Source organism: Phalaenopsis equestris, unplaced genomic scaffold (genome assembly GCF_001263595.1).
Source record: "Phalaenopsis equestris unplaced genomic scaffold, ASM126359v1 Scaffold000606, whole genome shotgun sequence".
Classification (NCBI taxonomy): domain Eukaryota; kingdom Viridiplantae; phylum Streptophyta; class Magnoliopsida; order Asparagales; family Orchidaceae; genus Phalaenopsis; species Phalaenopsis equestris.
In genome coordinates this window covers 1,385,823-1,403,066 of record NW_018165046.1, presented here as the reverse complement: position 1 = coordinate 1,403,066, position 17,244 = coordinate 1,385,823, and the positions used below count along the sequence as shown (strand labels likewise).

The window sequence follows — 17,244 nt, the reverse complement described above, 5'->3', positions numbered from 1 at the left end:
TGCGAAGGAAATCTTAAGGCTGAGCTTATTTTATATATTTTTAAAAGAAATTAGAAGTTATTAATTTTATATTTTTAAAAGCAATTAGAAGTTATTAAGGAAATATTTACTTGTACATCATCAAATTTTAATGTTTCTATGGAATTCCTAAGTTTGAGCTTCTTCTTTATTTTTATAGCAATTTATTAAAGAAATATTTACCTGCAATTTATTTGCATTTTATATATTTATACATGTAACATCTACATTTAAAATTTTATCATTATAGTTATTGTGTTCTAGAAAATTCTCAACAAGAAGGAAATATTAAGCCGCCCGCAAGGTTAAAATTGTTGGAGACATCCAAATTGTTTTTACATAAAGAAATCTTGAAAAGGGAAAAAAAACAGTAAGTTTTGCCGATCAATATAACCCACTAAAAAATTGAGAGTACAGAAATTCACGATTTTCGTTAATTAGAGAGTTCGATACCTAAAAATTGATCACCACAACTTTTTAAGAGTTGTTTGCCTACATAATCATAATTATGCTACAAAAATTGTAGTTGATGGCTACAAAAGTCGACGACGACCTTTTGTAGTCGGTCCAGTGGTCGGGTGTGATCTCAGATGACTAGAGATAACTGTTGGGACTTCAAGAGTTGAGTAGTTAGCTCACTCATCGAGCTGCTCGATTTCACTATAAACATGTCAATTTTATAGATTGTTTATATTTCTAAATAATATATTAAAACTTTGGGCCACATTTCAAGTGTTTGTACTAGGCTTATTTGAATTCAAATTGTATCAATTTCATCATTATTTTGATATTTTGTGGTGGAAAAATTGCAGAAATGCATGCGGTGTTTGATCTCAACCGCTTAATATGTATTTAGGTGGATCCTGAAAAAATAAAAAAATAAAAATGAGGCTCACCGAAATACATATTTGCGGTGAAAAACAGTGGAGATCAGACACTGCATACATTTCTGCATGTGGTGTCTTATGAAATAATTTTTCGTTGTGATGACCCTTAATTGAGATTCCTGCATGATCATAAAATTATTTTTATTACACAACAATTGTATTTTATCTATTTATTAAAATGTTTTTTAAAAATTAATGTATTAATCTTGTAGATGTAATAGAAAAATTAGACATTATAAATATAAAAAATTAAATTAAATCTCGGTACAGCATGTAAGGGCTCCTGCGGTGCACGTACCGAATAAAATCCCCCAAAATCTCCATGTTTACAAGCTGATGGCGGCAATGAACAGTTCCGGCCAAGTACTTCCTCGCCGGAACCCTAAAATTCCCGAAGACTCTGTCTTCTACTCCATCTATTCGGACGACATCAAGTCTTCCAGCCCGCCTAATGCCGCCGCCACCGACCTCCGCCCCCTCCTCCTTCGCATCCATTCCATCCTTGCCCCACTCATTTCTACCTATATCTGGCAGCACGAGCCGTTCATCCTATCCACCGTTGCTTCCTCCACCTCCTGTCGCCTATGCGGGTCCCCTCCCATTCCTCATTTTCACGGAAAGACTCGTTTCGGCGACAACCTGGAGGACGAGTGGTTCATCGTTTTCCTCCTCTTCGAGATCTCCCGTGCATTTCCCTCGCTTTCCATCCGGGTGTGGGACTCCGACGGCGAGTTCCTTCTCATCGAGACAGCCTTCTCCCTTCCTCGCTGGCTCAATCCCGATTCCAGCCCTAATCGCATTTTTATTCGCGCCGGCGACCTCCACATAGTCCCTAAGTGTATCTCTTCATCCACTCCCTCCCTAACCGTCTCTCTTGAAGCCTTGAGGAACCCTGAAACCGACACGAAAGCATCGAATTCTATCCAATCCATTCTGAAGAAGAAGATCTCGGGTTACCCAGAGAAAGCAAGGGCAAATATGCACAGAGCTGTAGTTACTGTTCCGCTTAAAGTGGCGCAGGTCCTAAAGCACGAGCCTTGCTTGATTTCTCTGGCGGTGGAGGGATTTTATGACCGGGACGTCGATTCAATGAAACATGCTTCAAGGATGGAGAAGTACTTGAGGACTGAAAAGGCGGAGGGAGAGATTGAGATGGTTAGGGTGTCGGTGGAGATGTCGAGGGCCATGTATGCGCAGCTAGTGCAACAGAGATTCCAGGCGCCGAGGTGCTACCCAATGCCAGGGAGGGAAGATGGGCCGGTGGCTTATAAGGAGGCGGAACTTGGGATGAAGATTGCTTGTGGATTTGAGATGATGTATCAGGAGAGGAAGAGGGCCGGAAAGGAAGGCAAGGGGAGTACGTGGGATGCCTTTAAGGAGAGTTTGGAGAGGAGCGGATGTTTTAATGGGATGCTGCCGGGATCCATGGAGTACCAACGAATCATGGATAACGCATTAGAGTACTACAAAAGCAGTTCTTTATTTTCTCGAACAAGGTATGGGATCCTTTGAATTTATACAATTTTATTAGCAGGGGAATGCAGATAATTAAACATAAGAGTTAGCAGTGGTAAGTTTTCTATTTAAATAATGTAACCATTGCTATACATATAGATCATGAGCATGGGAACCTTGAGAAGATGTAAAAAAAAAAAGAAGACAATGATTTGTTTCTAACTTTCTGTACTATATATGAGATGTAATTTACTTCTCACATAATATTTAATTTTAGTATCTCTATTTGAAAGTTTTAGAGCATTAGTGGTGGCAAATGCTTTGTTTGAACAATCTAGCTTTTGCTGTATGGATCAGGATCACATGTAAGGAGGCCTTTTAAATACCGGCGAAGATGCTTAAACTTAAGTATCTTTGATGTATTTTAAGATTTTTGGACAAATATTTCCTGCAAAACATAAACTTATAATATGTTTGTATAGGGTGGGTTTCATATTGAGAACCTGTATGATATTTCTAGAATATATGAGCTCATATCTATCTGTATTTATCACTAACCGTCTATTTGGCCTAAATGTTTTTTACGACATGTCAACACACCAGGATGAGCAAATAAATTTTTATTTATTCCGATAAAAAAATTACGTGCTAACAATTACATAGTTATCTATATAAATGATTTGAGCATCTAAATTCAGTTACGCCTATCCATTTAGTCACAAAGGTAAAATTGCAACTTACCATCCATCATACAACAATTCATCCAATTAGACCGATAAAACAATTATTTGATGAAATTTATAATTATATTACATAAATCACTTTCCCATAATTCTTGAAGCATGAATTTAGAAACATCAAGTTCAATAATGCACAACTCACAAATTCAACATGCGCGAGCTTGTAAGAACAAAAAACTGAGTAGTGGAAACCTACTTGCTTAATTATAAAGATATCATATCACAACTATTATAACTATTGCATCAACTAGAATAATCTTATGTAACAAAATATACAAGATAGCAACTATTATGCAATGATAATCATTTTTTAGAATCAAGATAAAGATGTGAAAAATGACTACCAACTAATTGCTAAAATAAGAATGAGCATCAATCAATGATATCTTATAATACTTCTCTCATAGTATTCAGAAGTTTGAATCTAAAGGATGGCCTTCAGATAATTTAAAAATCATTGACTACTCTCTAAAAAGTTGTCATATTGAATTTCAGGCTTGCTTCCAAGCTATTCTATAAAATACCAGTTAGAAGAACACAACCAACAATCATATTATAATCAACAACAATAACAACAACAAGAATTCTTCATCCCACTAAGTGGGGTTGGCTATATGAATCCTTTTCTCCATCGTATCCTATTGAGCGTCATATTCAAGGTTCTGAAACCGGACCAGACATTGAACTGCTGGAAGGAGAGGCTCCAAGTTCAAAGGTTGAATCGGGGTTGAACCGGATGTTCAACCGGATGATCTAATAATTCATAAACCTATTTAAAAATGATAATGCATAAAATTTTCATACCACTCAACTCCTATGTATTTAAATATCTAACCTAAAATTCAATTTTCACGTATAATTTCATCAATGCATGAAAACGTGTATTTCAATTGCTAAAAGTTAAAATAATGATATGTTTTATTTGATATGGATGATTTTGGTGGCATAAATATAAAAATATAGAGTGTAGGTGTTAGATATGTAAATAAATAAAAATGGGTGGTATGTATGTAAGTTGATTTTTTTGTAATAACGATGTTTTTGATGTGATATGAGTGATTTGGGTTGTATAAATATAAAAAAAAATAGAGTTTAGATGTTAGATATGTAAATTACACAAATTGGGTGGTATATATGTAAATGCCATTGTTTACATAAAATTCGGTGGCATGTATGTACATTGAATTTCTTTGAAACGAATTAGAGCAGATTATATTTGTTATTTTGTAAACAATTCATCTTTTTTTCTTTAATCCCACACAATAAAATTAACAATTGGTTTTACTATTTAAATTAAAAAAAGTTGGCAAGACTTGTGTACCCTATGAACTGAACAATTCTTTAGAATCGAAGCCGGTTCACCAGTTCAGGAACTGTTGGTTCTATCCGGTTTTGGGTTGTTCAATGTCAGAGGGGTTTTTTATGCTAAACATAACCAAACCTGTGGATTGCTCACGGTTGAACCTGCAGGTCTTGTCCACTTTTCTAAACTGTGGTCATATTTTCATTTAAATCTAATAGATTAAAATCATTTTATATATAATATGCCCAAGTCTTTATAGGTCTGTCGCTGCCTTTCTTAAGTCGAATCTATAACATCTACTCTCATAACCGGATCATCAGGTGATCGACATTTAATGTGACCAAATCATCTAAGACGAGCCTCTCTAATCCAGTCTGCCACTGGAGCTACACCAGCCCTTTCACGGATAGATTCATTTCACATTTTGTCTCGAAGTTTCAAGCGACTCATCCACCTAATCATTCTCTTCTTAGTAACACTTAACTTTGTTTTATGTGTCTCTTTTGAAGACTAACATTCTTCGCTATAAAACATTGCAAGTTTCACCTCTATCTTATAAAACTTTCCTTTAAGTTTAAGCTATACTTTTCTATCAGACAATCGGCCTAATGCATTCCTCCAATTCAACCAACCAATCTGAATTCTACTATTTACATCCCCATCTATATCACCAACACTTTGAACAATCGACCCGAGGTATCTAAAACATTCACATATTTTAATGATTTGATCGCCCATAGTTACAACTTAGCCCCTAGAACTCCTATTAAAATTACATTTTATGTATTCAGTTTTAGATTTACTTAAATGAAGGCTTTTAAACTCCAATGTAGACATCCTTAATTCAATTTTTTCCTTAACTATTTCTCTAGTGTTATCCACAAAAAGGATATCATCTACAAAAAGCATATACCAAGGTACATCATTATGCAAATTTCAAGTAAGAGCATCCATAGCTAAAGCAAAAAGATATGGGCTTAATGTCGATCCTTGATATAACTCAACTTAAATAGGAAAATACTCGCTAAATCCTCCTTCCGTTTGAACACAATTAATGACTCTAGAATACATATCCTTAATGACTTGAATATAAGTTATATCAACACTTTTCTTTTCTAGAACTCTCCAAAGAACTTCTCTTTCTTCAAAGAACTTCTCTTGGAATCTTATCGTAAGCTTTTTCTAAATCAATAAAAATCATATGCAGGTCCTTCTTACTCTCTCCGCACCTCTCCGTCAAACCTCTGAGCAAATGTATGATTTCATTAGTAGACGTGCCCGACATAAATCCAAACTGATTATGAGAAATTTTTGTATCACATTTTAACCTATGTTCAATTTTCCTCTCCCATAAATTTAAAGTTTGACACATTAACTTAATTCTTCTATAATTTGCACACTCTTGTGCATTCCCTTTACTCTTAAAAATGGGGACCAAAATACTCTCCCTCATTTTCTTGGGAATCTTTTTAGTTTTTAAATTAATATTAAATAGTTCAGTAAGCCAAGAAACTCTCAAATCTTTGAGATATTTACATACTTCAATTAGGATATCATCAGTTCTTACTGATTTTTCACCCCTAACTTTCTTTAAAGTCTACTCAACTTCTTTTTTCTAATGCTCCGGTAAAAGTAAAAGTTTTGTTATTAGTAATGATATTAATATCACTAAGGTCGATCGTATTTTCAGAAATTTTATTTTAAAGTTTATCAAATTAACTCACCCACCTATTGTGAATATATTCCTCTAAGAAAATCACTTTTTGATTTTCTTCTTTAATAAATTTTACTTTAATTAAAATTTTAAATTTTTTTTTCTCTTTGTTTTGTTAGTTTATACATATATTTTCACCATCTTTAATATTTAATATATTATAAAAAGAATTAAAAACAAAATTTTAACATCACAAATTATTCTCTTAGAGCCCGTTTGGGGTAGCTTATTTCTGCGGCGATGTGGGAAAACGTAGAAAATTTTGTTTGGTTGTAGTGGCGCAGCAGCGGTTTAGTCACCATGCAATCAAACGAGGACTGCGGATTTGAACCCGTAGTCCACATTTTTTCGCAATTTTATTACCTGGCTACCCTCCTTCATCATAGTTCGAACTCTCTCACAAGACTGCCCCATTCTTCTATCTCGCATCTTTGTCCTAAGTATCTTCTCCTATGTCGCTTCTCTCCGATCTCCGGCTCCGACAACACGTTATTGCCTTCTCTCTCGCTTCTCTCCGATTTCCGGCTCCATTTGGTTCTTTTGCTCTTCGTCCGACTCTGGTATCCTGTATCCCTTCTCTTTGTTGTTATGTTGTATGCTCTTTGCGGTTTAAGGTTCATTGCCGTGTGTGACTTGCTTTTTGCGATTTGTGGTTTTGCTCTACGGAGAAAGCAGATTTCTCTCTTTGAAGGTTGGGATTTTGGAATTTTTCATTTTTTTTCCCGTTGAAATTTGGAGGCCTTTGCTCTTTGCTCTATGTGGTTTCTAGTTCAATGTGGTTTGTGGTTTGTGGTTTGTGGCTTGATTTTAGTGGTTTAGTTCAATGTGGTTTGTGGTTTGTGGCTTGATTTTAGTGGTTTGCGGCGTCCAAAATGCGGCATCCAAAAGGAAAGGACCTAGAATTTGCACTTATTTTTTCTGTGACATTTGTAGGTTGGTCTTTGCAGGTTACTATTGGTGGGTTGCTCTTTTTTGTGACATATCAGATAGGTTGCTCATTGTGATTTGTGGCTTCTGTGTGTGCCCACTTAAATTTTGGTTTTGCTACTACATCTCTCGGTTGGGTTGCTCTTGGTTGTTGGCCCTCTTTCTCGGATGGATTGCACATTGTGGTGTGTTGATGTGGTGGTTGTGGTATGTTGATGGTGTGGTGGTGGTGGTGGTGTATTGGTTGTGATGACGTCGTGGTGGTCTGATGGTGTTGATGATGTTGTGTGTAGATGGTTAATGTGTTGTGTTAGTGTGTTGGTTGTGATATTCAAATTAGATTTCTATTTTCATGTATGAAATGTCCAACTAGGACTGATGCAATTATAAACAACACAATAATATAGGGGCAAAAAAATATTTTTATCATAAACAACTGTTGACACAAAACAAACAGATACACAGCTTCCCCGCAACAACTTTTTAATAAGTTGCAGCTGCTCTAAACAAACTTTTAGACTACGTACGAGTCATCTTATACTTTTCTCAGTTATCTAAGTTTTTACATTTAAATAAATTTTTATAACACAACTTCTTATATTTTATTTTTTCTTTCATATTATTATTTCACTGCAAACCTTTTTTTTTTATAAAATCTTTTTATTTTGATTCTCAAAGTATAACTTTTATCACTTATTTAATAATATTTGTTACTTTATCCAACATTGAATTAACTTCTTTATGAACATCTCAAATATTGAAATTCTAAAGTATAGTGACTCTTGCACACTCTTCGCTGTATTTAGGCTATACAACGTGTTGCTTCTAGGGGACGCCCAAAATTTATATAATGATTTAAATGATTCATGTTATGATTTTTCGACAAATTTTTATACTGATTGTCGACTACCTAATGCAACCCTCCACTTTTCACATTTGTGGCCTAGGACCTAAAAGTGGTAGTGTTAACGATCTGGCCTAGGACCTAATAGTGGTAGTGTTAACGATCATATCCTTCAAACATATCAATATAGTTAGAAATATATGAGTTGCCGTGAGTACAATGCTACAAGAAAGGTACACATTTACATCATAATTCAAATAGATAAGCAAATCAATTAAATTACATCTCATTGATATTGGATACTTGAGAACTAGTGCCATGCCAAAATGCAACAATATACAAAATAATAGGTCAACAAAATTCATGCACGATTGTAATTTGCTTTACTAATATGTACTTACAATTATACAAGTGTGAAGATTATCAAATAATAACCTACGCAGTGTCCATAAAGGAGAAAGGGTATAATTAGTTCTCAACGAGTAAGACTCACATATCACAAAGTGAAAAACTCACATGCAAGCCTACTCATCAGTCTTCTTTTTTAAATTCACGACTCATAAATCAGTAATTTTTGCCGAGTCCAATACGCAAGGCATGCAACAAATCATTTGAGTTATTGTTAACATAATATATGAATTAATGCTGGTAAAATGAGTCCTCAACAAGTAAGAGTCACATATCACAAAGTGAAAAGCTCACATGCAAGCCTACTCATCAGTCTTCTTTTTCAAAAATCATGACTCATAAGTCAGTAATTTTTTGCAGAGTTCAATGCGTAAGGTGCGCAACAAATCATTTGAGTTATTGTTAACATAATATATGAATAAATGCTGCATCTTTCTTTGTTAATAATCCAAATACTTTTATATTAAAGGAATTACATAATTTTTTAAACCAACTTACATGCTTATATTAACCCATTAATATAATTTGATTGGAGCGTGATATATGAATAATTCATATATAATAAATTTAAGATTTTATTCTCTAAACCTGTTCTAACTCATAAACTAATTTATAAGATTAAATTTCAAAATACTTGTGAATAAAAAATATTTCTAATTTACCCATTGTACTTATTAGCCCTTCACTCATCTCTAAGTTAACTTAGAAGCTTATATTTTAAACAACTTATTGCAAATATAAATAATACATCAAAATCCCACTCCAAACCTTTTGTTTGTAACTCTTTAACATGCAAATATTCGAATGAGGATGCTGCTTTCCAGTTTAAAAATTTTCACCCTAAACTTTACCATCAAGTATTTCTCTCCAAATTAATATTTAATCTAATTGGTGATCCATTCATCTTTATCCTATGCATCATTTATTAATTTCAAATATAATTTGATGAAAATGACATGATGCACTATTGTTCTTATATCAATTATGAAGCCCTCCAACCAAGCTTGGATGAAACCTATTCCATTTGACTTTTAGACCTTAAAACATTGAAAAATCTCTTTTTATTTGAGTTGGGGTTTCCAATCCTAATCTTTAGATGAAGAGGTGGAAAGCTAAGGGAAGGAAAGATCTAATTTCAAAGATTTGCTCACAATCCTCAGTCAATTATCTCTTGCCATGGTTGAAGAGGATGTTAAAACGAGGAGTTGGGGGCATCGCACCATCTTTATTTTGTCTCCATCAAGTCATCGGTGAGCACATCATTCAAGACCTTGCTCACAAACAAAGTTTTGTTTTGTTTTTTTTGGCTCAATTTCTCTCTCTCTATGTTTTTTCTCTCACTTATTTTCTCTCTCTATTTTTGCTCCTTTTTATGTTCTCTCATTTGGAAATTAAGAGGGACATGCTCACTGCTTCTTTTTTTTGGCTGTGAGATAACTAAGTCTGTTCAACTAATCTGGTCCAAACCTTTAATATTTTTGTTTGGGACATTTACATGCATACTACATTATTCCTTTGTATTTAAATCTCTAACATCTATACTGATGTTTACATTTATAATACTCAAACCTTTAATCTCAAATAAAAAAATATCACTATTACTAACTTTAACAGTGAGAAATACCTTTTCATGCCTACGTAAAATGTTGCAAACAACAAAGTTTAGTGTTCGATATGTAAATACATTGGAGTTGTGTGATACGCATATAAATCATCTTTTTTTTTTAATGGGGCGTCTTGCTCATTTCTTACCCCATTTGCAGTTTAGAAAAAGCACAAATAGAGAAGTCGTATGCTTATTATACATTCAGGTGGAAGTACTAAAATAAATTAATTTCCATGCCAGAACAGAAGTTGCAGACTGATGCCATTATTTATTGTAGAATGAGAAGGTATAGGAGTGATGAACTAAATGCATCATTACAGGCTATTAGAAAGGTTTAATTGAACTTCGATTGACACCAAGTTTAGTTAAAAAAGAATTAATGGTGAAAGTTTTGTCTGGCATGCTAGATTTTATTATCAATGACTTTTACATAAGGATTTTGTCAAAACTCAAGAGTGTTTTTGAAACATGAAAAAACATTGATGACATAAATCCTTTGACATGAAAATGGAATTAATTTGAGATGGAGCCCTGAATTTATTTCTAGTTTTACTTTCAGTGTAACACGCACTGGCAAGAACTCATCTTATGGAGGTTTATAGCTATAAAGAAGTTTTGTAAATCTAACTTTCGATCAATTCAGTGTTGCACATTTCCAAGTTATGTGAGCATATTTGTTATGAAATATAAACAATTTTGACTGTTTTCTGAAGAATGGCTTTGTCGCAGGGACATCCTGACTGCTCCTCTAAAAAGGATTGATGAAATACTGACCTCAGTATATTCCATAAATGATTTCAAAGATATGCATATTGTTCCTCCAGATGATGATTCCTGGTTATATAATGGAGAAGATGAGTTAAATTCAGCCATATTAGAGAGACAAATGGAGATGGAAGCTTATGAGTCTAAACACAGGAAAGAAGAGATGGTAGTAGGGGAGGAACGGTTTGGCGGTTCTAGTTCTCAAACAAAGGATTTTAATCTTAAGGATGTTGCAGAATCTATGCAAGCTTTTGTTAGAAAAGTTTCAAGCTTTGAGGGAGCTGAGGTTCCTGATGACTGGTATGTTGATAATAATGGTGAATATTATGGTTTTAAATGATGACTGCTTGGTGCTGTTTTGTTCATTAATTTGTATTTTTTATATGCTTATGGTACTGTAAACATAATTTTTTGTATGAAGATTCACATACATACCACTTAATTCTTATGTATTAATATATCTAACACCTATACTTCAATTTTTACAGGCATGCCGCTTTACCTTTGCATGGAAAGGTGTATTTCATCTTTTAAAAGTTAAAATGTGGGTATTTTTTATGTGACAAGTAAGATTTGGGTGGTATAAATGAAAAAAGTTAAGTTTAGGTTTTAGATATGTAAATACATAAGAATTGTGTGGTATGTATGTAAACGTCCCTTTCTTTTACTGGGGTTGTTTTAACTCTTTTTTATTCATGTGCTTCTGTTTGGTTTAGCCCATTTATGTTTTAACGTTTATCTGCCATAACTTGATTTTTTTCATGACCAACTTTGGCTAGGGAAAACATCTTGCAAGACAAGTAGATCGTTAACATAAATTACTGTTGACATTTCTAAAATCCAAAGCCGCTCAAGTTATTTTTCACCGAGTAATTTTTAAAAAATTAGTAAGAAAATAGTATCACGGCATGACCTAAGATACTTGTTCATCACTAATTCTTTTGAACATCTTTTATCCATATTTCTTAGGCCAATCTCCTCTCCTTTTGAGAATTATTGGATACTAATTTATATGCTTGTTTATTTGTTATATTTTTTAATGTTAACTGTACATATTCAAACCACTTGAGTTTTTTTTCAATTATAGTATTTTTCAAAATGCCATTCTAATCATTCTTTTAATATAATTATTCCTTTAGACAGCTCAAGTCAATGGAGTATATTTTTAAATTGAGGGGTGGTCCTTTGAAAGAGATGGATGACATCTATGTACAAATGGAATTGTTTATATTCCTCGCTTGTTTATTTTGATTGCTTCAAATCTCTGTAGATAAAAAATTATAATTTTGAATCCATGTGCTAAACATAGGAAAATTGAAAACATATATCGGAAACATAAGAAGTAAGATAAAAAAAATGTTGCATTAAAAATAACTAATTGGTAAGATTGCACTGCTTGAGTTTGGAAGAAATAGGATAAAGCAAGAAGTTTAATATGATGTGAAGCGCATTCCAGACACCAAGGAAATTATAATAAAGGGCATTTACCTAGTGCTTTTGGGAAAATGTTTGGAGTATCTTCTGCCGTCATTACTGTATGTTAAATATGTGTACATAAAAAACATGATTTATTCTTCTCAGCACTATGCTGTTAGGAGTAATTTTTGTTGTAAAATGTTTGGGCAAATCTAATAAACTTTAAAATAATGCTTTCCAGATGCTTAAAGCCTACTATTTTCACCATATGAGCTTATAAGGCATGATATTTATAAGAAACTTAATGTACGTGGAGGTGGTGGGTTAACCTCACATATTTTTATGATATACAATCTAGAGATGTACATATGGTCCTAAATGTATTTTGATTTGAATGAGCCAAATAGCAATTAGTAATTACTGAAGGACAGAAAGATAAGCTATAGTTTATTGGCTTAAGCTAAAATATTCATGCATGTAATTATATCAGAATGCATAACCGGTATTGTTTAACAGTTCTTTTAATTCAACTCTTTTGGTATTTATACTTCATTGACTTTTTCTTATCTTCTATTTTTTTCCTTCTCAAATAATCTTACGTATGCAATGGAGGTGCCTATAATTTTTTATACATCTTATCTATTTTCTTTTTTCGTGATTTCTTGCACCTGTACGTTCATCGTAATTACTGGAATGATAACATGTTTTCCCTTTTTCAATAACAAAAGGTCAGAGGAAGTGAAACTTGATGCTGAACTGTTTCTTAAAGAAATAGAATCAGTTGCAGGTCCCGTTCCGCAAGGAAAAAATTCATTTGATGCTGATTTAGAGGAACTTAACTGGTCTTCAGATATGGATTTTGGTATGTCGGCATTGTGTTTATTTTTACTTAATTTGTCTCGATGATTTTGTGGACCTACTTTTTTTTTGGAGGGAGGGGGGGCGGACAATTACGCACAAACCACCCGAAACTTGTTATTTACAAATCAACCACCATCTTTCATCTAATTTTCAAATTCTCACTCAAATATCAAAATTCATAGAAAAAAACCCAACCCATATCAAATTCTCACTCAAATATCACTCACTCAAATATCAAAATTCATAGAAAAAAACCCAACCCATATTTTAAATTTCTATCAAATTCTCACTAATTGGATTGTGGCTGGCGTAAATAAATTTTTTCGGTAGTTCAATAAAATCTCATGGGTAGTTTATTTGTAAATATCAATGTTTTGGGTGGTCTGGATGTAATTATCCCTTTTTTATTTGTTTGTTTTTCTACTGTTGGATATTTAGTATCTCATATTATTAGGATTTTGTAGTTTTAGTTTTGTCATGGTATTTATCTCCCACTTTTCCATCATCCGCATTGCCTTGGCTGCCGCTACAGTTCTCGGCCTTCTGCTTCGCTGCAATCGCTGTCTCTGCCTTGCACCTTCACTGTTGTTGCCTCTCCAATCTTTCGTGTTGTTGTTTACCACTGTCTAGCCACCCTTCATCGTTGTATCCGCCCACGAACAACCTCCCGATTATTTTTTTCTACGGTTTCAACCACTTACAATGTCGTCCCGGTCACACCGTAACTTACCCCCCTGGTAGGGTCAAATGTAGTGCGACAGAGACTGACAATTTTGTTAAACCAACTCTCATAATCACTCTTCCTGACTTGTATAATCAAGACCCAGTGGGTGATGAATTACTTTAATTAGTTCGTCACAGCATATGTGATGCATTTTATTTCATATAGATACTTGAAAGCATGAAAATCGTATCATCCAAAATATGGCTTGCTAAATCAAATATAATAAAAATATGTACACAAAATATTTTTACACACTTCCAAAAGTATTGTGCAAAAGTTATACAAAGACACCTGCATACTCGCCCTAGTGCTTGTTGCCCATACCTGGAAGGCAACAATAAAGAATGAGTAACGGAGAAATAATCAAAACTAATATAAAATTTTATACATGAAAAAGAAACAAAGTACATGTTCGTATGAAACTATACATGTCTATACACAAATCATAACATACTAACATAGTAGAGAACATGAAAAAAAAAAAAACATAATCAAGATTACAATATAACATGTTGGTCGTAGGCATGAAATCATAAGTTTAATCAAAAACATGTTCATAATATATTATCATAGCAATGTCGTTCATAACATATCATAGTAATGTCACTTGCTTAATGTATATGTTCAACTATTTATATGTTCTTTCATCATGGGTTGTCACCCTGGCCGAAAAACCATATAAACTATTGATAAAGGTTGGACTTCCTCCAACTTAGTAGTTATCGACAACCCCCCTTATTCCCACGGTTTTTGTCATCGCCTAATTCGAACGGTTCTCAGAGTTTCGTTCATGTATAAATTTCAGGAGTCGGGAAGACTACATCCCTGCATAATATACTTGCAAACATTCATGTAATAATCTACCAATAGCATTTTTTCTAACATTTAATCCATCACTCCTGCATCGAGCATTTATCAAACATTACATGTATAGTAGGCATAGACACGAAGTATAACAAATGAATACTTGCAGACAATTCATATCATATGCATAATTATATATAGTATAGTATGATCATAACATCACATATATCGTAAAAAAAATAATATGCATTCATATTTTCAATTGCAGGTATTCATTTACAATATGTAGGAAGTTCTAAATACATCCGTGTCAAAATAGAATCATATGAATATCTATAGAAGATTATTTTTCTTAAATTAGCACAAGATTATTTCACGTATTTTGACAAAGCAGCCCTACGATTAGTGTCTACATGCTCGTCTCAAGCTCGCCGCCTCGGATAGACACATGAGGCTCGTAGATAACATATGATTTCATAAATATTGGCCCTTTATAATATTCTTTATAATCGGGTGAAATGTCTTAGTAGTGTCTTTTTAATATGGGGGTTGCTTTCTAAAATTTTCAGCAAAAATCACTCAATTATGATTAAAATCTGGTGGGGATTTTGAAAGCCCTCATGATGGTTATGAATTGATGATAGAAATATATTTATGCTATAGTATTTAATCCGGCATATACTTTCTTTAAGAAGCAAGAAGACCAATTAGTTATTTCCGAAAATCAAAGAGGAAGTTTGATCACATAATTTGTATGGTTGTGAATGCATATATGAGAAATTTAAAGAAAATAATCAACGATATAATTTCCTTACATCAAAATGGGTTATTATAAAAGGTGGGGAGTTGCTAATCTTTCAATTATTAAGAGAGGTTAATTGATGTTCTATAGTCAATCCAAATTTAATTTGTGATAAGTTGGCTAATTTCATTAAGAAAATTGTTATAATTATTTTTTAAGAGCCTAGAAATAGTTCTCATATAGGTAAGAAAATTTAGAGGTAAACTTAAGGGTGTCTCTAGGGTTGGACTATTCTTCGTAAACCCCCACCGATTCACGTGCACGCAAACAAAAGGAATTTGAGAAATTTTCTACAATTACTTATCCCTTTATACCAAAATCCCTGATTTGCCTCTTGGTTAAGTGAGGAGATAAAATATTATAAAATAAAAAAAATAAGCTTTCGAAGAATGTTCAAGCGTAACCATACTAAAGCATAAGAAAATTAGAAATAGTTGGACTAAAGATTTCACAATAATAATATGATTCATCAAGGATTAATATGCCTTATGTTGTTGTGTTGGTCATGAATGCTTATGAAAATATTCAAAGTAGGCTATCCTTCTATATGCTATATGAAAATGACATTGTTTATTAATTGAAATAAATGAAAAGTTGAAGAAAATGGATGAAATGTAATCCAAGACTCAAAGATAAAAATCTTATGCATGCCCAACCCTAAACCTATTAGGGTCTATTTATACTAAACAATAATAAGTAATAAAAGACTCAATTGCCCTTAGGTTAATAAAAAACTGAATTGCCTCTTAGGCACCGACATAACAACACTCCCCTCCCAAAAAATACATTGTCCTCAAGTTAGAAAAAAATGAAGGTTTTCCTCCACCCTAGCTTCCTCTATTTCTTCATCCCCTTCCCCCTCGAGGATCGACATCTTTAACTTTCTGTGATCTCGTCGCTGGCTTCCCCAGCTAGCTCTGATTGCGGCTTTATCATAGTATTCAACATGCTATCCCGATTTTGCTTCCCTGAGTATCTTGACGTTGTGATTTGGCTTCCTTGTGATCTTGATTTTGTTTCCTTGCAATTTTGATGTTGTGGTTCATATAGTCGATCACAACTGTATTGCAGCAAGCTGTAAGTTGTGATCCCGTCGTCGCTTCCCAGTTAGCTCTATTGCGGCTGTACACTGCAATCTTTTCTCCTCCCAAATGACCGCGATTTCGCCAATCTTCCCCAACTAGCGCGATCGCCACTCTATCGTCACGATAGATTAGTTCGATCGCGTCGACTTCCCAGCTCTCGATCCAATCGATCCAGACGCTATGATTTGCGATCCCTTCCTCTGTTCCCTTCTTCTTCCAAGATCTAATGTTCCGATACCACTTGATGCGATTTTTGACAAAAATTAGGGTAAATAATATTTTATTGCAAGGACATCAAACACTCAAGACAAATTCAAAGATAAGCACCTATATTTTGAGAGGTAGACGATCTCTATCAATTCCTACAAATCAACGGGTAGTAAATCTCTCCTAAACCCTAAGCCTAAGATTCTAACAATAACCTTGTGTATACCCAAGCCTAAACCTATTAATGTCCATTTATACTAAACAATAATAAATAATAAAAGACTCATTTTTTTTAAGCTAATAAAAGACAAAATTGCCCCTTGAGCACCTACGGAACAAATTGTTATGATGCATATTTTGTGTGTGGTAACTCATCTTGCCATGCTATCTTTGTTAGTTCCTTTGGCTAAAACTTTTGTTTTTGTGGGGCATTTACATGCATACCTACCACACAATTCTTATGTATTTATATACCTAACACCTAAACATTTATATTTACATGCATGTCATTCAAATGTTTAACATCACATCAAAAATATCACAATCACTAATCTATTAACACTGAAATACATATTTTCATGCATAGGTTAATGACAAGGCGTTATGAGTGTAAATATCAAATTTTGGATGTTAGGTATGTGAAAAAACGTAAGAATTGTGTGGCATATATGTTAACCC

General features: G+C 33.6%; 1 protein-coding gene across 2 annotated transcripts in view; it reads left to right on the top strand.

The window, feature by feature from the left end:
* The first annotated feature begins 1,219 nt into the window (after window positions 1-1,219).
* The window catches only part of LOC110029843 (protein ecdysoneless homolog), a 19,698-nt gene continuing 3,673 nt past the window's right edge, over window positions 1,220-17,244 (top strand). For both annotated transcript variants that reach the window (XM_020732303.1, XM_020732302.1), the window contains exons 1-3: window positions 1,220-2,401; window positions 10,632-10,967; window positions 12,812-12,945. In XM_020732303.1, coding sequence (XP_020587962.1) covers window positions 1,242-2,401; window positions 10,632-10,967; window positions 12,812-12,945 — 1,630 coding nt within the window. In that variant the 5' untranslated portion in view covers window positions 1,220-1,241. The remainder of the gene's footprint in view (window positions 2,402-10,631; window positions 10,968-12,811; window positions 12,946-17,244) is intronic.